At 54.3% G+C, this 26,487-nt stretch overlaps 1 protein-coding gene across 5 annotated transcripts in view; it reads right to left on the reverse strand.

Annotated features, from left to right (window-relative positions):
* Nucleotides 1–26,487, reverse strand: part of sh2b3 (SH2B adaptor protein 3) — a 238,349-nt gene that overhangs the window by 169,682 nt on the left and 42,180 nt on the right. For 2 of the 5 annotated variants that reach the window (XM_078227443.1, XM_078227444.1), the window contains one exon: nucleotides 6,003–6,827. In XM_078227443.1, coding sequence (XP_078083569.1) covers nucleotides 6,003–6,827 — 825 coding nt within the window. Of the gene's footprint in view, nucleotides 1–6,002; nucleotides 6,828–16,159; nucleotides 16,257–16,726; nucleotides 17,375–26,487 lie in introns of those variants that run through there. The other 3 variants (XM_078227446.1, XM_078227445.1, XM_078227447.1) reach the window with 3 other exon arrangements.

Here is a 26,487-nt window from a genome sequence, read left to right on the forward strand (position 1 = left end):
AGTGAATGCTACAACAGCCTAAACAAAGGCATTTAACATGCAATCCTCCAATGGGGGTAAGTGCAATGTAAAGAATGGTGTTGAGCTGCACAGATCACATAAGGAGACCAACATGGCTTAAGAAACTGTAGGCTACTGAGAGGAGCGATCACAGACCAAATTGGTAATGGGGGGGGACAAAAACATACAATTATGTGAAGCGAGTACAAATGAAACTGCTGAAATATTATAGTCTGTATCAACCCTAATGTTCACGCAGCCTCTTTCAGTGGGAAGAATGACCATTGAACCCAGCACATTTCTTACATATTTTCTCAGTGTTCAATTTGCTAGGTTTTCATTTCCTTTGAAATGAAACTCTCTGCTAACACAATGCATTCTAACCCACTGCCTGGAATAGATTGTTGGCACAGGGAATATTACCAAGGGACTGGAACATCAAGCAAGCGGCAGACAGATTCAGCCTCGTCAAAGGTTGACATGATAATGCACAGCTGTAAGGAAGTTACAGAGCAATGATCCAACCGAGTATTTTATATGATATCAGACTGAGCATTTCCTTTGAGTAGCAAACCCCAAGATTTTATTACTGACTTGATTCTCTAACATATCTATTGCCTTTTGTGAAATGCAACAGACAGGCAACACTAACGGCGACTCATTTTCCTGGCTGGGCATTTTTAAGTTGAGGATTTTCTGATGTAGCCTGATTTTAATATTACTGACACATGCAAGACAAAGGCTATCACCAATGTTACAACAGGATTGGAAACTGCTTGGAAGAGTTGTAGAATATTATCCCCACAACATATTACAGTAATTGTCACTGTGCTGTACTCATTATTAACACCAACTTATGAAGATACCATATTAAAGCACTTGGATGCCTGCAAAATCTCTTCTCCCTCTTATACTTTGCTATGTGTTGGGACAGGTAACAAGCAAAAAGAATTTTGCACCACAATTATTACTTCCAGTACCCCCTCACAGGAGTGAACAGAAAACATTCTTGTGTGAGCATCAAAACTGAAAGCCAGATGGAGACACAATCATGTAATCCTACACCATAGAAGGAAACCATTCCACACACTGTGGCTGGACCAGCTCTTTCATAGTACAATTAATTCCACTCATCCTTCTCTGCATGCTACATTGTGATGCCATCTGCAGTTAAATAGTTTGCCTAGAGTTGCTGTCTCAACTTCACATAAAAAACCTGAAATTTGAGTGAACTGATGCTCATGCCTTCAGTCATCAGGATTGAAAACTCCTGGACTTCCCTTCCTAAATCCCCCGATCACTCTACCCATCTCTCTCCTCTGAGCCCTCCTGAAAACCCACCTTCTTCACAAAGTTTCAAATCACTTCATTAGCTCGCTTTTGATTTTTATATGATTACGTCTCTGTGGAACACAGGGCGGCACAGTGGTTAGCACTGGTGCCTCACAGCGCCAGGGATCCAGGTTCAATTCCGGCCTCGGGTGACTGTCTGTGCGGAGTTTGCACATTCTTCTCGTGTCTATGTGGGTTTCCCCCAGGTGCTCCGGTTTCTTTCGACAATCCAAAGATGTGTGGGTTAGGTTGATTGGCCATGGAAAATTGCTCCTTAGTGTCAGGGGAATTAGGACTGTAAATATGTGGAGTTATGGGGATGGGACCTGGGTGAGATTGTTGTCAGTGCAGCATAGATGGGCCAAATGGCCTCCTTCTGCATTAAAGGCTCTATATAAAAGCAAGTTGTGCTTTCAGGAGAGGAAAGAAGAAAAAGGGAGAAGATTATTTTAGAAAAAGGGGCTTGCAAGAATGCTACTCTCCTGGTTTAATTAGCAGGTTTGGAGCACATTTTGGATATCAAGTACAATTAATTATAAAAATGCCTTACTCACAAAGAGTTAATCTACCACAAAAATTAAAGGAACAGCTGAGGCATAATTAACATGCTAATAGGCAGGAAATGTGCAGTTAAATATTTGTGCTGCTGTTTATAGGAGGCCAGGGAATTGTCTCTATGTTTAGATGTACTTGCCAGGCAATAAGTGAGTGCCTCACAACCACCTCATAACCTCCATTTTTTGATTTTTTAAAAACCAAGTATCAAAGAAGTAAACAAGCCAAACAGATGGTAACTGCAGATGTGCTGAATATGTGACCTTTTATTCCTGTCTGTGCAAGAAATCATACATTAGGAACTGATTCATGCAGAGTTTAACAATTTCCTTTAACTTGGTAAAAGAATTCAAGGCGAAATGTTTTGACATCACACATTTAAAACACGTCAGATATGGCCCATTTAGCATCAAGCATAAAAATGGCAATTCAATATTTGAACCAGTGAAATGAACCGTTAGTTCCAAGATCTAAAGTGCCCATTCATATAGTTTGAGAAATATTTAAACAGCATCCCAATATTTAACTCACTATAGCCAGTAAAAGTACTCTCTTCCACACCATACCGAGATATGCAAATGTTTATGGTACTACAACGCGCTCTCTTTACTTAACACAATCCCTATTTATTACTTTGGATATACTGTTGTAACCTTTGCACCAGAGAAAAGACCCCATGTAACTATTAGAGCAAAAAGATATATTCTAATTGTAGAATTACGATTGCACATTAAGGCCTGAATTTTCTCGCAGATGGAGAGGCACTTTGTGTGAAAATGTGGGCAGGGGCTGAAGCTGGAAATGCTGCCCCAAAACCAGTCTCTGCCATCTTTGCAGCAGTGGAATGGAGGTGGGTTCTAAATTGCACATCTGTGATTCCAGCAGGCAACCACCTATATAAATCCACAGCTGCCTCCACTCGTGTGACTTTGAGGTCGGTGTCTGAAACGCAAAGTGCGCAGATTCTACCTTGTGGGAGCAGGTCTGGACCTCGTGTATTCATTTGAATAGCCAGGGTACCTTTTTGGTACTGTACACTTTTGGATATGGTCCTAGAAGACACACTTTGGGGGAGGTAAAGTATTCTTTAGGGTAGTTCAGATAAATTTTGGGATTGTTAAAGGTACTCATGATTGCAGACAAAAAGTTTATAAAGTAATTAGAACTGTCAAGCTGTCAAAGAACTGACAGAAACAGTCAAACTGTCAAAGAGCTGTCAAAACTGTCAAAAGAGCTGTCGTGCAGTCAAAGAGCTATCAAAACTCATTGGAACTTTCAAAGCTCATTTGAACTGTCAAAACGCTCAAGGGATGTAATCTGCTGGGCTTTAAATTTTAAATAAAGTGTGAAGTTTTAAAAAAATAGTGGGGTGTAGGTGGGAGGCATGAGGTGGCATAATTGAAATGGGGGCTGGAGGGCTGTTTTGTTCTTTTTTTAATTACTTCAGCGAAGAGCCAGTGCACAGAGACAGGCCTGCTGTCCAGCCCACCTCTGTGCCCGGCAGCCTCTGCACTCATTCCAGACTGGAGGGCCCGACTTCTACTCCAGCCCATCCCAACAACCCCCACTCCAGAACAAAAATTCTGACCATCTGGGCCTCTTTTTTTTTCCCCGGGAATGTCCCGGCTCTGTGCTCTAGACCTGGGAGCAAAGGTTCAGGCCTGAGTTTAGAAATTCTGTTCTAAAAATTGAAAGTATGCAAAAAGAAAAACAGATCCTGTCATATAACCAATAAAATCTGTGTTTTAAAACCAAGTGCACAGATTTTTCATCCACTTTACATTCTAATAAACCCTGACATTTTGTGTGCAGAGAGGTACACGTATAAATGGACATCCTATCACTATGGAATACACCTGATTCTCAATATCCACATGTCAATATAAATACAGCTATTCAAAGCAAGGAAATCTAGTAAGGAACACTTTAACAGAAGAAAAATCCTGCAGATGCTGCAAAGGAACACTTTAGGCTGTTTGACCAAGCACCAGTTGAGAATACATAAATTCAGATCCTATTTGGTTACCTACAATAGCTGTTTTATGTAACTGTCAATCTAAGACATAATCCAGCACTATTTCTATAACCACAACTTGTCCAACACAAAATATTTTTATATCTGCTGACAAACGTCAGTGCTCCAGCACTTACATGCTCAAAAAGAGTGACAAAGAAGTTCCAAGTTGTTTCGATGACAAATCTCCAGAATCCCTATCCCTGACATCTGTAATTTGTGTTTTTAAATGTTATGATTTCCATACCTCATATATATATGTAACTTGTACACTGCAGGATGAGATGGACATAGTCACTAACAAATTATTAATTGTAATGCCATATAATCACTGCTTATTATAAAATTCTTTGGAAATTCGATGAGGCATAACTGTGGATGAATCCATGGGAGTGATTCTCCCATCCTGCTGTGGGTGATTCATGGGGTTCCCACACACATTAGTCCAGCACATCTAGCACACGGATGTGCAATCGCTAGTCTCCCAGCACGGATTTCCAGCGGCATCTGCTCTATGCTGGAAATCGGCAGAGAGGTGCAAAAACCATTTAAATGGTCATTTGAAGGTTATTTAAATACAATTAGCGGGCCCAGGACTGAAGACTCCAGGCCCGCTAGCATCTCCCAACCCACCAGAGTGGTTCACTCCAGTGGAGATTACAGTAGCTCCCCACTGGCAGGGAACTAGTGGCCCGACCCTGCTGGAGTGAAGAGGGGGGGCAATCCCAGAGGGTCAGGTGGCGGGGGGGGTGCCCCCTGGGCATTGGCACCCTGGCATTGTCAGCCTGGGCCCAAGGGGGCATTTTGGCACTGCCCATTGGGCATGGGGCAGTGACAAGTGGCAGGGCATATGGGAGGACCTAGGGGTGGAGCCTGAAGGGCCGGGGCCTAGGGGCGATCAGTGGGGGTGGGGGATCCTGCTGCCACTCTGCAGTCGGGATCGGAGGGGGGAGGAGGAATGCCCGCAGTCAGGGCAGGCTGGGGCTGGGGGTGGGGGGGGGGGGGGGTAACTGTCATGGGATGGATTAATGGGGAGTGGGCAGCTGGAAATCAGGGCGGGGCCAAGGAATGGTCAGGGGGCCAGTGATTGGGGGGTGGGGGTGGGTGTCAATAGCCGGTGTTGCGGGGATCACGAAGCTGGCCAGCAATCAGGAGGCCGGCAGTGCGGGGCCACTGTGCACGTGCCGATCTCGGCACCGATAGATCTGAGCATGTGCAGCAGTGCGGGGCCACTGTGCATGTGCCGATCTCGGCACCGATAGATCTGAGCATGTGCAGCAGTGCGGGGCCACTGTGCATGTGCTGATCTCGGCACCGATAGATCTGAGCATGTGCAGTAGCCCGCTCAGCGCGCTGATTTCAGCCTCTCCAGCGCGATAGGCCCCACCCCCTAAAATGTAATGATATTCACGCTGGCGGACACTGCAGTGCACAGCGTGTGGGGGAGATTCTTCTCTGAACTCCCACTGAAAAACCAGCGTGAATTACTCCAGTCTTCATGCGAGTTCGACGATTAGAATGTTTTTGGGAGATTTCCAGTCCATATCCTTTCAGCAAATTGCCCACATTTCCAGCTGTATTTCTTGCCTAGGCAATCTACTCAATGACCATATCATTGAAAAGTATGACAATTTGTAACATACCGAGCAGATCAGCATAACAGCGTCACATAACACTTGACAAGATTTTATATGCTGATCTTCTAAGTAATCACTAAATGATATCAACTCAGAATTTCAATCAAAATGTTCCTAACACCCAAAAAGATTTCAAAGGTGTGTTTTTAGCATGGCTGGGCTTAATAAACCTGTACTGCTCTGGCAGGAGACCAAACCAAGTGATAAAACAGATGCTGCTATGTGAGACCTCAATAGATACACATTAGCTTATGGGTTTGTGGGTTTATTGCATGTATCTTATTACAATTGTTTAAACAGGTCACCACCACCACCGTCTGCAATCATGTCTCAACTTCACATCAAGAAGCTTTGATACAGACTCTGCCAATGTCTTGAATTCACCATGAAATTTAAATCCAACTGAAAATAGTATTTCTTAATCACCCTTAATTAAATTCTTTGAAATCGAAAAGTGCACGTACCTTTGGTGGATCAAATAACTCCAATACATATCCATCACCTTCATAAGACTTTGCCTTTCGCACAAGCAGCCTACATTTTTGCCATCGTGTCCCCATATCCATGCTAGCATCATCCACCACCATATAATTTAAAACTCCTTCCTTGCGGATGTCATGGACCTCTTCTCGAGACAGAGTCCTTGACCAAGCGAATTTATGAGTCAGGTTTTTAAGCCAGTCCTTTTCAGGTGAACTAGCCACCGCAGAAGCGCCTTCTTTTCCTTCCGCAGCTATCGCGTCTGTTGATTTTCTCCGGAACAGATTCCGTATGCTGCCTTTCACGTTTCGTTTAATCCGACTCAATGGTTTGGGTCGTTCATGCGACGGGCATGCAGAAACAGAAACATCTTCAGAACTTCGAGATTTTGATGAAAATGGGAGATTAGTGTCAGAACTCCTTTCTATTTGTTCAGCACTGCTCACCTCAGCTTCCATCTTAGGTAAAACCAGACCAGAAGAGCCATCGGTAGTCTTCCTGCCTGTTTCCCTGTAATCCTGTACTCCAGTAAAGGGCACAATGGTACATCTGTAGAGAGCAAATCCCTCCTTTACCTCATTTCGAAAGTACTGTTGAAAGCGATCAGTGAAATATAAAGAAAAGTTTTCAGCCCCCTGTATGCCGTGACTTGGATTTTCATTTGCAAACAGCAGATACTGCCTCGCAAGTTCCTTGGCAGTTGCATGGGCATGCAGCTCACAGAACTCTTTCCAGCTACGCGGCTGTGTCAAAGACCCTTGTTCTACAGTGTTGCCATTCATTGCAACATCTGGGACACCTGGTTGATGCTGGAAAAGGGAAAACAAAATACCATGTTAGAGGTTTTGGAGGAAGATGAAAGTGAGAAAATAAAGATGACAAACCATCAAGCATATATATATATATAAAATATCTTTCTATTAAAACAACAATTTCAAAAATTATTTCAAAAGTTTTAAACTGTATATGGCCAAAACAAAAACTCTAAATCTGCTTTAAATCCAAGACTTCATTATTAAGAAAACCAAGAAAGATCTTTTGAATACCAGAGGACCAACTTGCAATATAATTAATTCAATAGGCCTTTAAAAAGCCTATCTATATTTCATCTGTAAACAATAATCAACATTCACCATGGAAAAAAGAATTGCATTTATATAGCGCCTTTCACAATCACCAGATATGTCAAAGCAATTTATAGCCATAAAGTAATTTTGAAGTAGTCATTGTTGTAATTATGGATTTTGTCTGAGCACCACCACACGTCCATAAGACCATAAGACATAGGAGCAGAATTAGGCCACTCAGCCCATCGAGTCTGCTCTGCCATTCAATCATGGCTGATATTTTTCTCATCCCCATTTTCCTGTATTTTCCCTATAACCCCTGATCCCCTTATTAATCAAGAACCTATCTATCTCTGTCTTGGCCTGGCCTGGCCTGGCCTCCACGGCCTTCTGTGGCAAAAAGTTCCACAGATTCACCACTCTCTGGTTGAAGAAATTCCTCCTCATCTCTGTTTTAAAGGTTCGTCTCTTCAGCCTGAGGTTGTGCCCTCTGGTTCTAGTTTTTCCTACTAGTGGAAACATCCTCGCCATGTCCACCCTATCCAGGCCTCACAGTATCCTGTAAGTTTCAATAAGATCCCCCCTCATTCTTATAAACTCTAACAAGCAGTCCCAGAGTCCTCAACCGTTCCTCATACGACAAGCTCTTCATTCCAGGGATCATTCTTGTGAACCTCCTCTGGACCCTTTCCAAGGCCAGCACATCCTTCCTTAGATATGGGGCCCAAAACTGCTCACAATACTCCAGAGCCTTATACAGCCTCAGAAGTACATTCCTGCTCTTGTATTCTAGGCGATGTCAGGCCTTCCAGCTGGTACGGGAATTGAACCCACGCTGTTGGCATTGCTCTGCGTCTTAAACCAGATGTCCAGCCAACTGAGCTAAAATGGCCCCCAATGTAGGGAGTGTGAGCAGCCAATTTGCTCACAGCCAACGACAAAAGACAACAATAATAGTCAGATGATCTGTTTCTGTGATGTGGATTTGAGGGATAAATATTGGCCATGACACCGGGGATAACTCCTCTGCTCTTCTACAAAACAGTGCAATGGGATCTTTTACATCTATCCAAGCAGGCTGATGGGGCCCTTAGTCTAAGTCTCACCTGAAAGACAGCACCTCCCTCAATACTGTACCAAAACGTCAACCTTTGATTTTTGTGTTCAAGCCCTGGAGTGAAATTGAACCTGGAAAATTCACAGTACTCAGTTCAAGAACTATAGGTGTCTGTCTATTAGTTTTCCAACTTGTCTCATTGTATTTGGAGGTTAGCAGCATGAATATGCTGATATATAAACTGACTCTTAGAACCTTGCTCACATCAAGCGATGCATAAGGCAGACAAGACATATGATTCTGTCTGTTTCCCATAGCTGGCTTTTTCCTGTAGCAGATTGCGTGCCTGTCACCAGAGGCCTGAGCAGCACTATTATGCTGCAAGCATGGCTGACCAGGAGACTTTCCCATTCTCATTGCCTGCCACGGGCATCTTGGGTTGGATTTATAGGTTGATAATGAACCTGCTTGACCACGTTATGAAAGCACTTTGGCCATCGAGTCCTTGATTGGGATTCAAAACCAGAGTTTTAAAACCAGAGGCTGGGACTTTACCCACTACACCACAAGACCCTAGTGCGATACTACATAGAACATAGAACAGTACAGCACAGAACAGGCCCTTCGGCCCACAATGTTGTGCCGAGCTTTATCTGAAACCAAGAGTGAGATACTATGTGATAGTCAAATGTGATGGAAGCAAATGTGATTAGCATATTGGCTGGTACTTTTCTTAATTTTTGTATAAAAAGCGCTGAAAGAGGAGAGTGAATATTCAAACCAGTTGGAGAAATAATACACAGAACCAAAGAATATTCTTTGGCTTCCCAGTACTATTGAGATAATTAAAAACACTCTTGCTTGGTCTTATGATTTAAAAAAAAAGTTGTTGCATAAATGCTATTGTATCCTTAGAGAATGAAACAATGATTTTTTTGTCAGTAATTTGTTTACTGTAAGTGTTTGCCCAGTGTCACAGATTTTTACTGGCATGGATTTAATTGTCCATTTGAAAAATGACTGCAGTCTAAGCTTTTGGTCGCACCCATATTGTTGATGATTGACAGTTCTAACCATACACAGCAATCAAGTTTGAGAAAAAGATGTTTATCTAAATAAAAAGATTAAGCATCTGGTTTACTGTTTGCTGCAAGGCTAGTTTGGGAGTACATAAGAAACAAGATATTTATACAGCTTCTTTTGATGTCCTCAGAATTTCTCAAGAAGTTTTATACATAGTGAATTACTTTTGAAGTGGAATCACTATTTTTAGGTAGGCAAATTAATCAGCCCACATATGTGAAGAAAGGCCTATGACAGCAATTAAATGAATGGCTATATAAATAAGTATTTGGTATGTTAGTTGAGGCAAAAAAATTGTTACCCGGGACACCAGCAGACCTTTCTGCATTTCTGACAATGTTGAGGGGTCTGAACTACTGGAACCAGCAAACTGGGCCTGGATTTTCATTCTCAAGGCAGCTTTCATGTGTTGGGCCATTTCCTGAAAGTATGATCCCAACTTCTGAAAGTCAGCTTGTTCACATGGAGTTTTCATCTTCTAGAGGTCGGGCTGGAGTCATAGCCGCTGACTCCCGAAGCAGGTCTGAGGCAGCAACAGAAGCAGGCAGATGCCTTGAGGGGCAGGTTAAAAGCCCCCCCCCCCCATACCCCTCCATTCAGTGGGAACTCACCCCAGTTCTCTACATGGTTGTCAGGCCCTCTGGATCACACATGCGCACACTCCCCATGCCTTTCCATGCCCCCCACATCTCCCTATCCTCCATGTCCACATGAATCCTCCAAACCTCCATGGTCCCTCCATGTCCCCCATTCCTACTCATCCAGCATCTGCTATGTTCAGAACTCATGAGCCATATAATAATACTGGGAAACCTTTGAATGAATTAAAAATATCATCCATACACACTGAAAAAATTTGCACCTTATAAAAACTTATAGAAGTGTCAACTAAGCACACAGCCATTGAAACACTCCTTGAAAAAAACACTCTCCCCTCTCAAGTGCTCATTAGTCTGCCAAAATAAACAGCCATTCAATAACCTTTTCAGAACATTTAATCCTATTATCCAATCATAACATTATTGATCAAAAAAGCACCCAGTCCCTCCACAGCTAGGTCAACAACACCAGCTGAAGTAAATCCATTAGTGGGGTTTGGAATTCAGCCATGTATTCGTAACACAATTCCATGGCACAAATGAATAAGGAAGCCCTCCAGAACTTAAAATGAAAGAGTCTTTGAAGTTGCCTGCCCAGATATCCAGCCATTTGATCTTTTTTTCAAAGACTCAATCAAAGAAGACAGGCATCTGTTCAGTTCTTTATCAAAACCTCTACAGATTATACAGATGCCTGGATTTTAAATCAATGTAGAAATCAAAGCAACATGTCCAGGTGACCCATTTAAGTCAGATTCCCTATACTGTTGCATGCCTAAGAGCACTTAAACCTCTAGATAATGTACACTAATGCTTTCGATCACACACACAATGCTGGTCAACTTAATGGTCACATACTTTTCCCTATGATCATTCACTGCATTAAAACATATTTGACTTGCCAAAACAATGAAGTAGGAAAGGGCAGGAATGCTACACCCTTATCCTAAGGCCATAAAATTCCCATGCACCAGGAATGGGAGTGGGAATCCAGGCATTGGATTCTGCCCCCTCCATTTTTAAATATCCCACCTCCATTCCAACACAAAACGGAGGCATGGAAAGCTAGCCAAATATCTCACCTGGAGTAAGAAAGAACTTGTGTTTATTTAGCACCTCTCACAAATTCAGGATATCCCAAAGTGCTTTGCAAACAATCATAGTGCAGCAGTCCTTCAAAATTGTACCAAAATGTATGTTCAAGTCCTGGAGTGCGCTTGAAGCTACAAATGGCAGACAAGCAAGAATACTTTCAGCCAATTTTTAAATTTTAAACTAAATTGAGAAATCTTGTTTAATAAATGCAGATTTAAGACAAAAATCCATTTATCCTGTCAAACAAATAGAGTCACCAGAATCTCAAAGAGATGACAGAATTTGTGCGGAGGTTGAAATATCTTCAACACAGCACAAGTTAATAAATATGAATTCAGTAAAAGTAGAAGCATTTTGTTTTCCAATTTCATGTAATGCAACATAATCCCAGAAGCATGAATTGCCAAAGCAGGCATAAAAGCTTTAGTATTCATTTTTACCTTTCCTTCAACTTTATATAATTTTCACACTGAACTTCTTGCATTCTGAACATATTAACTCATGTTGCTAAATTCTATATAGGGCGGAAGCCCCAGAGTAGCTTACCAGAGGATCAGTATTGATGTGTACACTTGGACAGTTCTGTCAAGCTATTAAACCATGGAAGCCACTACAATTATCCCAAACCCTGCTAAATCCTGCTCACAATGTTCACATGGAGCACTGTGGAGCTACCTGGACAACTAGGAAATATCAACAATTTCCTGTCTTTAACCCTAGATACACTAAAGCCAAACGTTACATCCCAACAGCCATATGAACTGAGACAACTTTAAACTCTGCCCTTTCCTGAAAGCATTGTTTCATGCCACACTATGGTTTGAAGGGCACCTGCTGCCCTTTGGTAGTTCATCCAAGCGGGAGATTAAGTGGAGTCAGGAGGCTATTCAATGGCAGTCAAACACAACCCTGTTCTCACTGTGTCCACAAATGTTCACTGGATAATGGTCAGCATTGGGAACCCTTGTTGATTTTCCCACCATCTGAAGCCCATTAATGACAAGACCAACTCCAGACCCCCAATTGAGTTCAACTAACATAAGACAGGCCTGATCAGACCTGGGACTATCCTGTATGGTTCAGAACCAATATATTTTTCTGTGGGGTGGGGTGTGGCGGGGGGTAAATCTTCTGTTTCAGTCATGGATTTAAGTTATATTGATTTGACACGCATGTCACACACTCCTCATTTGACAATCACAGTTCTTCTTGAAGTTGCACTTAAGACCATAAGACCATAAGACATAGGAGCGGAAGTAAGGCCATTCGGCCCATCGAGTCCACTCCACCATTCAATCATGGTTGATTTCAACTCCATTTACCCGCTCTCTCCCACTTCCCCTACTAGATGGAGCTCCAAAAATCTGAAGATTCCCCATATTCAAAGCATCACTGGTACACATTGTGGGAGAGTTACAAGTTTAAATAAACCAGACTGCAAGCTCATTCCTATAATTGCATTCGACAAAGCAGTTCTGATAGGGTCTTCATCTGAAATATGAATGCATCTTAAAAAAAACAAATGCTGGTGGACTTGCTGCATATTTCTGCCACTGTAATCGCTTTTTCAAATTTCCAATTTGCACACATTTTCTATCGGTGCTTTTAATTTATCAGCACTCTAATGTAACAGCTTTTTGTTCACAAATTTGCTAAAGTTAGTTCCTGACTGGATGTTGTTAAATGCACACGTGCTCTGGAAACATATAAACTAGAAGCAGGAGAAAGCCATTTGGCCCTTCGAGCCTGTTCCACTATGAATTTGATGATCAGTCATGATGAAAAGAAGATATCCTGATCCCCCCCCCCCCCGCCCCCCCCATATCTCTTAATCCCTTTAACACCAAGAGCTATATCTAATTTCTTCTTGAAATCAAACAACGTTTTGGCCTCAACTACTTCCTGTGGTAGTGAATTCCACACATTCACCACCCTCTGGGTGAAAAAATTTCTCCTCACTTCAGTTCTAAAAGGTTTACTTTATCCTCAAACTTTGACCCCTAGTTCTGGGCTCCCCCACCATTGGGAATGTTCTTTCTGAATCTACCCTGTCTAATCCTGTTAGAAACTTATAAAATTCTATGAGATTCCCCTCTCACTCTTCTAAACTCTAGTGAATATAATCTTAACCGACTTAGCCTCTCCTCATATGACAGACCTGCCATCCCAGGCATCAGCCTGGTAAACCTTCGCTGTACTCCCTCTGTAGCAAGGACATCCTTCCTCAGATAAGGACACCAAAACTGCACACAATACACCTCACCAATGCCCTATACAATCGCAGTAAAACATCCCTATTCCTATATTCAAATCTTCTCGCTATGAAGGCCTAGATACCATTTGCCTTCTTTACTCCCTGCTGTACCTGCGTGCTTACTTTCAGCGACTGATACACGAGAACACCAAAGTCTCGCTGAGTATCCACCTCTCTCAATTTACACCCATTCAAGTAATAATCTGTCTTGCTACCAAAGTGGATAGCCTTATATTTATCCACATTATACTGCATCTGCCATACATATGCCCACACACTCAGCCTGTCCAAATCATGCTGAAGCATCTCTGCATCCCCCTCACAGCTCACCCTCCCTCCCACCTTTTTAATCATCTGCAAATTTGGAGATAATACATTCAGTTCCCTCCTCTAAATCATTAATATATAATGTGAACAGTGGGGGTTCTAGCAGAGAACCCTGCGGAATCCCACGAGTCACTGACTGCCAATCAGAAAAAGACCCATTTATGCCAACTCTTTGCTTCCGACCTGCTAACCAGCTTTCTATCCATCTCAAGACATTACCTACAATCCAATGCACTTTAACTTTACATAGTAGTCTATTATGTGAGACCTTGTCGAAAGCCTTCTGAAAGTCTAAATAAACCACATCCACCGGTTCTCCTTGGTCAACTCTACTAATTACATCTTCAAAAAATTCCAATAGATTTGTCAAGCATGATTTCCCCTTTGTAAATCCATGCTGACTTTGTCTGATTATATCACTGCCTTCATAATACGGAGTTATGAAATCCTTGATAATGGACTCCAGCAACTTCCCCAATACTGACATTAGGTTCACTGGTGTATAGTTCCCCGTTTTCTCTTACCTCCTGTTTTGAATAGCGGGCTTACATTAGCTCTACAATAATGTTGAAGTTTATATTTGTTTGAATTATCATTCAATGCAATAAGAATAATCTGGGAAATACCACTGTAAAAGTAACAGAAGGTTATGTGCACTGTTCAAGCTGATGTGTAAATTATTATTGCATTTGTTGATGATGATTATCAACTTCCATCCTTCACCTCAGGTGGAATGTTGTGTTAGAAAAGTAGCCTGCTTTGCATCCCACCAAAATCTGATCAAATTCATCATGACTGAGACTGACTGATCAGAGCATCAAGCAGTTAAAGGGATTTCAATGTGCAAACGCCTCTATTCTAAAAACAAAGGCAGTGCCCTTGAAAATCCAACCCCTTGAGCTCTACTGGTGTATTGCCAAGTGCTCTTATCTTCCAATTACATTGGGCCACTTAGAATTCATGCGTACAATAGGAGAAGAAAAAGTCATAGGATTTTAAATGCAGTAACACTGCATAAATAACCATTTCATGCTGCTGCAATTAGTAGGAATTGGACTTGAAAGTTTTGTTCCCCTGTGTAATGATTTTTTAAAAATAAAAAGTGAACGTGTAGTATAGTAAGTGGATTTAGTGGACCATTAGATGTGCATTCGTTCATAAACCTCAGTCTGTAAAGTGAGAGAATACAATACAAGCTGATTTTGATGTAGGGCAACTGCCTGAAAAGTTGACTTTGCATTTCTCCATGAATGCTGTGCCTGACTTGATGAGTATTTCCAGCATCCACAGTATTTGTTTTTGTTCCATGTTTTTATGTTCATTACATACCATGAAGCCAAACTAACCACATAAAAAGTTGAAAATCTATGTTCCCTTTAAGTGTTAGCTATCAACAGAATCTCAGTGTTCTTATCTCCGAACAAAACAGCGCATGGAACAGGCTTTTGCAAACCTCAGGCCATGCAAAACAGGATAAAGCCCACGAACAAGAAATGAAAAATGCAATGAGTGGCCTAGGTTTTTGAGAATCACAGCAACTATCAGGCCTCACAGGCAAGGTGCCCAGGAGGAGTAGATTGGACACCAGTGCACAAGGCCATCCCATTCTGCTGGCTGCTTGATATTTTGTGTTGCTCCTGTGGAAAGCTGAAGCAGCTCAAGTGTTAGAAAACTATGAACAGTGTCATGAAAACATATCCCTACTATCGAGCACATCAGATTACAAATTCATATTAACTGTGCAAAAAAACAAAGACAAATTATCATAATAAAGTCACTGCACACACAAACTACAATGCGTGGATCCGTGTAAAATCTATACTTTTTAATGCTGTTGAGTGCTCTGGCCTAAAAATGAAACTAATTACAGTGCTGCGTGAGCAGATTATATGCTGGTAACGCCTTGGAACCGAGTCTTTGTTGGTACCCTATATTACGATTTCCCCTTTACAAAGACTAAACAACCCTAGCTACACAGTCACTTTAAAGCCCAATATGTGCATATGTGCATATGCTAGAACATGCTACATCTAAAGAGCATTACCCAAAGTTAGGTGTGGACGTGTTTGTGTGTGAATATTTCTGCTGGATCCCCTTCCCTGGCCTCTTTGTTGATCCTTCTATCGGACTTGACAGCCCATAGATGACTCAGCATCCTTACCAAGTGTTGCTTCCTACACAGGACTATCCTTTAGCCAAAGGCTTTGAAAAGTTAATAACTGGATTAAGCTGTCAGACCAACTTTGTTGCACAAGTCCATTTATACAGTACATTCGGCAACCAGTACACTTGCTGACCACATCTCATGAAATGCAACATAGGCTTCAAGAATACCAATGCTATGTGTCACTTTTACATAACATTCGCATTCGACCTTCTTGTCCACAAACTAAGGTGCGGACCATCGTGGGACTCCCAATGGCGGGATAGCTAATAATGGGATCTTACCACCAGCAGTTTGCTAGACCAGTCAACTCTTGCTGGAATATGTCTCAACAGGCACCACCAGCAAAGTTCTCCCCTTAAACTGACTTCAAAGGGATACGGGTGCCTGACTCCCACTACTCTTAATGGCCTAAGTATTTTTTTTATCATTGCTAACTGCGATCAAAAATTGAGAGATCCATATATATGCAATCCTAGCCGAGCCATTGTTAACCTGCCAATCTTGAAGTTCTAGTTGTAACACTCCACGTTTGAACCTACATGGACATCCGAACCTCTGTACATTTCAGCACTCCACAGTTTCCATCTATCTACTCACTGCAAGAGCTGTAAAAAAAAACATCGACAGCGGCGGTGCCTGGATCTTATTGAGAGATGATGTGAGCGGAGAGGGCAGGAGTTCTAAACATTACTTTAACACCACCATGTGGTGTTGCAGTCAGCCACACGAGTCACTCACTGCAGAGCCGAGCCTATCCCCCCACGCGACTTCATTTAAAATTTAACAAGACACTGAAAAAATTCGACACACATGCTACGTGTAAGGTTTCGAAACTTTAAATTAAACAAAATAAAACTATAACCTTCAAGAAAAATTTGCCTGGAGCAAAACCTCCACTGACACGCGATGCAAGCCTATCAGCTTTAATTAGAAAGCTAATTTATATCAATGTCTGAACAGAACTGGGGAATCGCTGGGGCTGGGACAGGGACACAATTGGGACACAATTCTGAATTCCCCCCACCCTCCAAAACCCCAACAACAAAAAGAAGTGTCTACCTGCAGCAGAATTCTTCACTTTCTTGCTCACCCATGTTGTCTAAAACCTTGCTGTTTCAGGAAGGAAATCCATGCGCGGAAAAAAAACGCTAAACTCATCATTTCCGCTGACAAGTTTGACAGTTGAATGGGTTCAAGTCGATTCCGTCAACATCTGAGCGGCAGAAAGCTGCCTCCGCCGACAGAGAGAGACACACGCTTATCTCAGCCTCTGTGCTGTGTGTGTGAGCAGCCAGCACTCACTCACTGAGTGAGCTCGGCTCCTCCAGCTCCATCCACTTATATCATCCACCAGCCCGGGCACATCCCGGGTGGCGGAACTCAATTTGTTGTCCCACAGTGGCCTCTACACCCAGCTCCGAGAGACCCGGCTTCAACTACCGGCCAGAATCCAGCCCCGCGCTACACATCAGCTTCAGCCGCAACAATGCTTATTATTAACTTCAGTGCGATTGCATTTGCACTTTGATCTAAAGCGTCCAAAATGCATCGGGACGTACGTTACGCTGCAGGCTTTATGGAAATTTGAAGACGAATTAGTTTTCTTATCTGCCTTCTTGATAGTGAAAGAGAAGTGGGAACAGACTTTACCAGCGCTCCAATATTCAGGTCCACGTTGACAATAATCAGTTTCGCAATAACTAAAGTTTTTAATTTCTATCCCAGCGCTCCTGTTCAAGTTGCACTTGGGAAGGCAGTAAGTGGCATAAACAACTTTTCATTTATTGACAGTTATGTAAGGGAAATCCAGTGTGGCAGAATCAGCAACACGCTATTTACTGTCCTGAACAGACATGATGGGCCGAATGACCTTCACTGTAAGGTCACTGCTGGAAACTGTAGTTTATTGACACTTGTAAACATTTTATTCTTTTAACAGAAAATGAATACACAAGTGTTTCTATTAAAACGTTCTAAATAATTGTCATAGCTTATTTAAAACATTGTTATACAATTTATATAATATAGTACACTGTATATATTATAAATTGTACAGTGAGAGAGGGATAGTGGGGGCTGACAGAGGAAGTGGTGGGATGAGGTGGGGTGGAAGATGAGGAAGAGGCAGGGGGAGAGGAGATTGGAAGGGATATGGAGAAGAGGGAGGCGTATCCAGGGGAGGGATGTCACAAGTAGGCTTACATTAACACTGCAATGAAGTTATTGTGAAAATACCCTAGGCGCCACACTGATGGAAAAATTAGCATGGCCAAGGTACCTCACCAGCACATCTTTTGGACTGTAGGAGAAAACCAGAGCACCCAGAGGAAATCCACACAGATACAGGTAGAACGTGCAGACTCCGCACAGACAGTAAGCCAAGCCAGGAATCGAACCCGGGTCCTTGGGACTGTTAGACAGCAGTGCTAACCATTGAGCCAACATGGGGTGTGGAGTGGGATGAGAGGGTGTGGGCAGGGGTGTGGGGGAGAGGTGCGTGAGGAGCGTGACCTGGGGTAGGTGAAGGGGTGGGAGTGGTTGGATTGTGAGGGAGGGGGACAGGGAAGTCGCAGAGGGACGGGGAGGTCGCAGGGGGGGGACAGGGAGGGGGATGGGGAGGTCGCGGGGGGACGGGGAGGGGGGGAAGGAGGGAGAGGGAGGGAGGGGGGACGGGGGGAGGTAGGGGGGGACGGGGGGAGGTAGGGGGGGACGGGGGGAGGTAGGGGGGGACGGGGGGAGGTAGGGGGGGACGGGGGGAGGTAGGGGGGGACGGGGGAGGTAGGGGGGGACGGGGGAGGTAGGGGGGGACGGGGAGAGGGAGGGGGGGACGGGGAGAGGGAGGGGGGGTCGGGGAGAGGGAGGGGGGGTCGGGGAGAGGGAGGGGGGGTCGGGGAGAGGGGGGGGTCGGGGAGAGGGAAGGGGGGGTCGGGGAGAGGGAGGGGGGGTCGGGGAGAGGGAGGGGGGGTCGGGGAGAGGGGGGGGGGTCGGGGAGAGGGAGGGGGGGTCGGGGAGGGGGAGGGGGGTCGGGGAGAGGGAGGGGGGGTCGGGGAGAGGGAGGGGGGGGTCGGGGAGAGGGGGGGGGGGTTGGGGAGAGGGAGGGGGGGGAGGGGGGGTCGGGGAGAGGGAGGGGGGGTCGGGGAGAGGGAGGGGGGGTCGGGGAGAGGGAGGGGGGGACGGGGAGAGGGAGGGGGGGACGGGGAGAGGGAGGGGGGACGGGAAGAGGGAGGGGGGGACGGGGAGAGGGAGGGGGGGACGGGGAGAGGGAGGGGGGGACGGGGAGAGGGAGGGGGGGACGGGGAGAGGGAGGGGGGGACGGGGAGAGGGAGGGGGGGACGGGGAGAGGGAGGGGGGGACCGGGAGAGGGAGGGGGGGACGGGGAGAGGGAGGGGGGGACGGGGAGAGGGAGGGGGGGACGGTGAGAGGGAGGGGGGGACGGTGAGAGGGAGGGGGGGACGGGGAGAGGGAGGGGGGAACGGGGAGAGGGAGGGGGGAACGGGGAGAGGGAGGGGGGAACGGGGAGAGGGAGGGGGGGACGGGGAGAGGGACGGGGAGAGGGAGGGGGGACGGGGAGAGGGAGGGGGGGACGGGGAGAGGGAGGGGGGGACGGGGAGAGGGAGGGGGGGACGGGGAGAGGGAGGGGGGGACGGGGAGAGGGAGGGGGGGACGGGGAGAGGGAGGGGGGGACGGGGAGAGGGAGGGGGGGACGGGGAGAGGGACGGGGAGAGGGAGGGGGGGACGGGGAGAGGGAGGGGGGGACGGGGAGAGGGAGGGGGGGACGGGGAGAGGGAGGGGGGGACGGGGAGAGGGAGGGGGGGAGGGGGGGACGGGGAGAGGGACGGGGAGAGGGAGGGGGGACGGGGAGAGGGAGGGGGGGACGGGGAGAGGGAGGGGGGGACGGGGAGAGGGAGGGGGGGTCGGGGAGAGGGAGGGGGGGTCGGGGAGAGGGAGGGGGGGTCGGGGAGAGGGAGGGGGGGTCGGGGAGAGGGAGGGGGGGTCGGGGAGAGGGAGGTGGGGTCGGGGAGAGGGAGGGGGGGTCGGGGAGAGGGGGGGGGTCGGGGAGAGGGGGGGTCGGGGAGAGGGAGGGGGGGTTGGCGAGAGGGAGGGGGGGTCGGGGAGAGGGAGGGGGGGTCGGGGAGAGGGAGGGGGGGTCGGGGAGAGGGAGGGGGAATCGGGGAGAGGGAGGGGGGTCGGGGAGAGGGAGGGGGGGTCGGGGAGAGGGAGGAGGGGTCGGGGAGAGGGAGGGGGGGTCGGGGAGAGGGAGGGGGGGTCGGGGAGAGGGAGGGGGGGTCGGGGAGAGGGGGGGGTCGGGGAGAGGGGGGGGGTCGGGGAGAGGGAGGGGGGGTCGGGGAGAGGGGGGGGCGGGGAGGGGGGGGCGGGGAGAGGGGGGGGCGGGGAGAGGGGGGGGGCGGGGAGGGGGGGGCGGGGAGAGGGGGGAGCGGGGACAGGGGGGGGCGGGGACAGGGGGGGCGGGGAGAGGGGGGGGGCGGGGAGAGGGGGGGCGGTGAGAGGGGGGGGCGGGGAGGGGGGGGCGGGGAGAGGGGGGGGCGGGGAGAGTGGGGGGCGGGGAGAGGTGGGGGCGGGGAGAGGGAGCGGGGCGGGGAGAGGGAGGGGGGCGGGGAGAGGGAGGGGGGCGGGGAGAGGGAGGGGGGCGGGGAGAGGGAGGGGGGCGGGGAGAGGGAGGGGGGCGGGCGGGGTGAGGGAGAGGGGCGGGCGGGGTGAGGGAGGGGGGGGTCGGGGAGAGGGGGGGGTCGGGGAGAGGGGGGGGTCGGGGAGAGGGAGGGGGGGTGCGGGGAGAGGGAGGGGGGGTGCGGGGAGAGGGAGGGGGGGTGCGGGGAGAGGGAGGGGGGGTGCGGGGAGAGGGAGGGGGGGTGCGGGGAGAGGGAGGGGGGGTGCGGGGAGAGGGAATGGGGGTGCGGCGAGAGGGAGGGGGGGTGCGGGGAGAGGGAGGGGGGGTGCGGGGAGAGGGAGGGGGGGTGCGGGGAGAGGGAGGGGGGGTGCGGGGAGAGGGAGGGGGGTGCGGGGAGAGGGAGGGGGGGTGCGGGGAGAGGGAGGGGGGGTGCGGGGAGGGGAGGGGGGGTGCGGGGAGAGGGAGGGGGGTGCGGGGAGAGGGAGGGGGTGTGCGGGGAGAGGGAGGGGGTGTGCGGGGAGAGGGAGGGGGTGTGCGGGGAGGGCGGGGAAGGGGAGGGGGTGTGCGGGGAGAGGGAGGGGGGGTGCGGGGAGAGGGAGGGGGGTGCGGGGAGAGGGAGGGGGGGTGCGGGGAAAGGGGAGCGGGGAGAGGGGAGCGGGGAGGGGGGGGCGGGGAGAGGGGGGGCGGGGAGGGGGGGGCGGGGAGAGGGAGGGGGGGTGCGGGGAGAGGGAGGGGGGTGCGAGGAGAGGGGGGGGCGGGGACAGGGAGGGGGTGGGCGGGGTGAGGGAGGGGGCGGGCGGGGTGAGGGGGGGCGGGCGGGGTGAGGGAGGGGGCGGGCGGGGTGAGGGAGGGGGGGTCGGGGAGAGGGAGGGGGGGGTCGGGGAGAGGGAGGGGCGGTGCGGGGAGAGGGAGGGGGGGTGTGGGGAGAGGGAATGAGGGTGCGGGGAGAGGGAGGGGGGGTGCGGGGAGAGGGAGGGGGGGTGCGGGGAGAGGGAGGGGGGGTGCGGGGAGAGGGAGGGGGGGTGCGGGGAGAGGGAGGGGGGGTGCGGGGAGAGGGAGGGGGGGTGAGGGGAGAGGGAGGGGGGGTGCGGGGAGAGGGAGGGGGGTGCGGGGAGAGGGAGGGGGGGTGCGGGGAGAGGGAGGGGGGGTGCGGGGAGAGGGAGGGGGGGTGCGGGGAGAGGGAGGGGGGGGTGCGGGGAGAGGGAGGGGGGGTGCGGGGAGAGGGAGGGGGGTGCGGGGAGAGGGAGGGGGGGTGCGGGGAGAGGGAGGGGGTGTGCGGGGAGAGGGAGGGGGGGTGCGGGGAGAGGGAGGGGGGTGCGGGGAGAGGGAGGGGGGGTGCGGGGAGAGGGAGGGGGGGTGTGGGGAGCGGGGAGAGGGGAGCGGGGGGGGGGGCGGGGAGAGGGGGGGGCGGGGAGAGGGGGGGCGGGAAGAGGGAGGGGGGGTGCGGGGAGAGGGAGAGGGGTGCGGGGTGAGGGAGGGGGGGCGGGGAGAGGGAGGGGGGCGGGCGGGGTGAGGGAGGGGGCGGGCGGGGTGAGGGAGGGGGGGTCGGGGAGAGGGGGGGTGTCGGGGAGGGGGAGGGGGGTTGCGGGGAGAGGGAGGGGGGTGCGGGGAGAGCGAGGGGGGTGTGGGGAGAGGGAATGGGGGTGCGGGGAGAGGGAGGGGGGTGCGGGGAGAGGGAGGGGGGTGCGGGGAGAGGGAGAGGGGGTGCGGGGAGAGGGAGGGGGGTGCAGGGAGAGGGAGGGGGGGTGCGGGGAGAGGGAGGGGGGTGCGGGGAGAGGGAGGGGGGGGTGCGGGGAGAGGGAGGGGGGGTGCGGGGAGAGGGGGGGGGGTGCGGGGAGAGGGAGGGGGGTGCGGGGAGAGGAGGGGGTGTGCGGGGAGAGGGAGGGGGGGTGCGGGGAGAGGGAGGGGGGTGCGGGGAGAGGGAGGGGCGTGCGGGGAGAGGGAGGGGGGTGCGGGGAGAGGGAGGGGGGGTGCGGGGAGAGGGAGGGGGGGTGCGGGGAGAGGGAGGGGGGGTGCGGGGAGAGGGAGGGGGGGTGCGGGGAGAGGGAGGGGGGGTGCGGGGAGAGGGAGGGGGGGTGCGGGGAGAGGGAGGGGGGGTGCGGGGAGAGGGAGGGGGGGTGCGGGGAGAGGGAGGGGGGGTGCGGGGAGAGGGAGGGGGGTGCGGGGAGAGGGAGGGGGGGTGCGGGGAGAGGGAGGGGGGTGCGGGGAGAGGGAGGGGGGGTGCGGGGAGAGGGAGGGGGGTGCGGGGAGAGGGAGGGTGGGTGCGGGGAGAGGGAGGGGGGGTGCGGGGAGAGGGAGGGGGGGTGCGTGGAGAGGGAGGGGGGGTGCGGGGAGAGGGAGGGGTGTGCGGGGAGAGGGAGGGGGGGTGCGGGGAGAGGGAGGGGGGGTGCGGGGAGAGGGGAGCGGGGAGAGGGGAGCGGGGAGGGGGGGGCGGGGAGGGGGGGGGCGGAGAGAGGGGGGCGGGGAGAGGAAGTGGGGGTGCGGGGAGAGGGAGGGGGGTGCGGGGAGAGGGAGGGGGGGGCGGGGAGAGGGAGGGGGTGTGCGGGGAGAGGGAGGGGGGGTGCGGAGAGAGGGAGGGGGGTACGGGGAGAGGGAGGGGGGGTGCGGGGAGAGGGAGGGGGGGTGCGGGGAGAGGGAGGGGGGTGCGGGGAGAGGGAGGGGGGGTGCGGGGAGAGGGAGGGGGGGTGCGGGGAGAGGGAGGGGGGTGCGGGGAGAGGGAGGGGGGGGTGCGGGGAGAGGGAGGGGGGGTGCGGGGAGAGGGAGGGGGGGACGGGGAGAGGGAGGGGGGGACGGGGAGAGGGAGGGGGGGACGGGGAGAGGGAGGGGGGGACGGGGAGAGGGAGGGGGGGACGGGGAGAGGGAGGGGGGGACCGGGGAGAGGGAGGGGGGGACGGGGAGAGGGAGGGGGGGACGGGGAGAGGGAGGGGGGGACGGTGAGAGGGAGGGGGGGACGGTGAGAGGGAGGGGGGACGGGGAGAGGGAGGGGGGAACGGGGAGAGGGAGGGGGGAACGGGGAGAGGGAGGGGGGAACGGGGAGAGGGAGGGGGGGACGGGGAGAGGGACGGGGAGAGGGAGGGGGGACGGGGAGAGGGAGGGGGGGACGGGGAGAGGGAGGGGGGGACGGGGAGAGGGAGGGGGGGACGGGGAGAGGGAGGGGGGGACGGGGAGAGGGAGGGGGGGACGGGGAGAGGGAGGGGGGGACGGGGAGAGGGAGGGGGGGACGGGGAGAGGGACGGGGAGAGGGAGGGGGGGACGGGGAGAGGGAGGGGGGGACGGGGAGAGGGAGGGGGGGACGGGGAGAGGGAGGGGGGGACGGGGAGAGGGAGGGGGGGAGGGGGGGACGGGGAGAGGGACGGGGAGAGGGAGGGGGGGACGGGGAGAGGGAGGGGGGGACGGGGAGAGGGAGGGGGGGACGGGGAGAGGGAGGGGGGGTCGGGGAGAGGGAGGGGGGGTCGGGGAGAGGGAGGGGGGGTCGGGGAGAGGGAGGGGGGGTCGGGGAGAGGGAGGGGGGGTCGGGGAGAGGGAGGTGGGGTCGGGGAGAGGGAGGGGGGGGTCGGGGAGAGGGGGGGGGTCGGGGAGAGGGGGGGTCGGGGAGAGGGAGGGGGGGTTGGCGAGAGGGAGGGGGGGTCGGGGAGAGGGAGGGGGGGTCGGGGAGAGGGAGGGGGGGTCGGGGAGAGGGAGGGGGAATCGGGGAGAGGGAGGGGGGGTCGGGGAGAGGGAGGGGGGGTCGGGGAGAGGGAGGAGGGGTCGGGGAGAGGGAGGGGGGGGTCGGGGAGAGGGAGGGGGGGTCGGGGAGAGGGAGGGGGGGTCGGGGAGAGGGGGGGGTCGGGGAGAGGGGGGGGGTCGGGGAGAGGGAGGGGGGGTCGGGGAGAGGGGGGGGCGGGGAGGGGGGGGCGGGGAGAGGGGGGGGCGGGGAGAGGGGGGGGCGGGGAGGGGGGGGCGGGGAGAGGGGGGAGCGGGGACAGGGGGGGGCGGGGACAGGGGGGGCGGGGAGAGGGGGGGGGCGGGGAGAGGGGGGGCGGTGAGAGGGGGGGGCGGGGAGGGGGGGGCGGGGAGAGGGGGGGGGCGGGGAGAGTGGGGGGCGGGGAGAGGTGGGGGCGGGGAGAGGGAGCGGGGCGGGGAGAGGGAGGGGGGCGGGGAGAGGGAGGGGGGCGGGGAGAGGGAGGGGGGCGGGGAGAGGGAGGGGGGCGGGGAGAGGGAGGGGGGCGGGCGGGGTGAGGGAGAGGGGCGGGCGGGGTGAGGGAGGGGGGGGTCGGGGAGAGGGGGGGGTCGGGGAGAGGGGGGGGTCGGGGAGAGGGAGGGGGGGTGCGGGGAGAGGGAGGGGGGGTGCGGGGAGAGGGAGGGGGGGTGCGGGGAGAGGGAGGGGGGGTGCGGGGAGAGGGAGGGGGGGTGCGGGGAGAGGGAGGGGGGGTGCGGGGAGAGGGAATGGGGGTGCGGCGAGAGGGAGGGGGGGTGCGGGGAGAGGGAGGGGGGTGCGGGGAGAGGGAGGGGGGGTGCGGGGAGAGGGAGGGGGGGTGCGGGGAGAGGGAGGGGGGTGCGGGGAGAGGGAGGGGGGGTGCGGGGAGAGGGAGGGGGGGTGCGGGGAGAGGGAGGGGGGGTGCGGGGAGAGGGAGGGGGTGTGCGGGGAGAGGGAGGGGGTGTGCGGGGAGAGGGAGGGGGTGTGCGGGGAGAGGGAGGGGGTGTGCGGGGAGAGGGAGGGGGGGTGCGGGGAGAGGGAGGGGGGGTGCGGGGAGAGGGAGGGGGGGTGCGGGGAAAGGGGAGCGGGGAGAGGGGAGCGGGGAGGGGGGGGCGGGGAGAGGGGGGGCGGGGAGGGGGGGGCGGGGAGAGGGAGGGGGGGTGCGGGGAGAGGGAGGGGGGTGCGAGGAGAGGGGGGGGCGGGGACAGGGAGGGGGGTGGGCGGGGTGAGGGAGGGGGCGGGCGGGGTGGAGGGGGGGCGGGCGGGGTGAGGGAGGGGGCGGGCGGGGTGAGGGAGGGGGGGTCGGGGAGAGGGAGGGGGGGGTCGGGGAGAGGGAGGGGCGGTGCGGGGAGAGGGAGGGGGGGTGTGGGGAGAGGGAATGAGGGTGCGGGGAGAGGGAGGGGGGGTGCGGGGAGAGGGAGGGGGGGTGCGGGGAGAGGGAGGGGGGGTGCGGGGAGAGGGAGGGGGGGTGCGGGGAGAGGGAGGGGGGGTGCGGGGAGAGGGAGGGGGGGTGAGGGGAGAGGGAGGGGGGGTGCGGGGAGAGGGAGGGGGGGTGCGGGGAGAGGGAGGGGGGGTGCGGGGAGAGGGAGGGGGGGTGCGGGGAGAGGGAGGGGGGGTGCGGGGAGAGGGAGGGGGGGTGCGGGGAGAGGGGAGGGGGGGTGCGGGGAGAGGGAGGGGGGTGCGGGGAGAGGGAGGGGGGGTGCGGGGAGAGGGAGGGGGTGTGCGGGGAGAGGGAGGGGGGGTGCGGGGAGAGGGAGGGGGGTGCGGGGAGAGGGAGGGGGGGTGCGGGGAGAGGGAGGGGGGGTGTGGGGAGCGGGGAGAGGGGAGCGGGGGGGGGGGCGGGGAGAGGGGGGGGCGGGGAGAGGGGGGGCGGGAAGAGGGAGGGGGGGTGCGGGGAGAGGGAGAGGGGTGCGGGGTGAGGGAGGGGGGGCGGGGAGAGGGAGGGGGGCGGGCGGGGTGAGGGAGGGGGCGGGCGGGGTGAGGGAGGGGGGGTCGGGGAGAGGGGGGGTGTCGGGGAGGGGGAGGGGGGTTGCGGGGAGAGGGAGGGGGGTGCGGGGAGAGCGAGGGGGGTGTGGGGAGAGGGAATGGGGGTGCGGGGAGAGGGAGGGGGGTGCGGGGAGAGGGAGGGGGGGGTGCGGGGAGAGGGAGAGGGGGTGCGGGGAGAGGGAGGGGGGGTTGCAGGGAGAGGGAGGGGGGGTGCGGGGAGAGGGAGGGGGGTGCGGGGAGAGGGAGGGGGGGTGCGGGGAGAGGGAGGGGGGGTGCGGGGAGAGGGGGGGGGGTGCGGGGAGAGGGAGGGGGGGTGCGGGGAGAGGAGGGGGTGTGCGGGGAGAGGGAGGGGGGGTGCGGGGAGAGGGAGGGGGGTGCGGGGAGAGGGAGGGGCGTGCGGGGAGAGGGAGGGGGGTGCGGGGAGAGGGAGGGGGGGTGCGGGGAGAGGGAGGGGGGGTGCGGGGAGAGGGAGGGGGGGTGCGGGGAGAGGGAGGGGGGGTGCGGGGAGAGGGAGGGGGGGTGCGGGGAGAG

Source organism: Mustelus asterias, chromosome 13, assembly GCF_964213995.1.
Source record: "Mustelus asterias chromosome 13, sMusAst1.hap1.1, whole genome shotgun sequence".
NCBI lineage: Eukaryota > Metazoa > Chordata > Chondrichthyes > Carcharhiniformes > Triakidae > Mustelus > Mustelus asterias.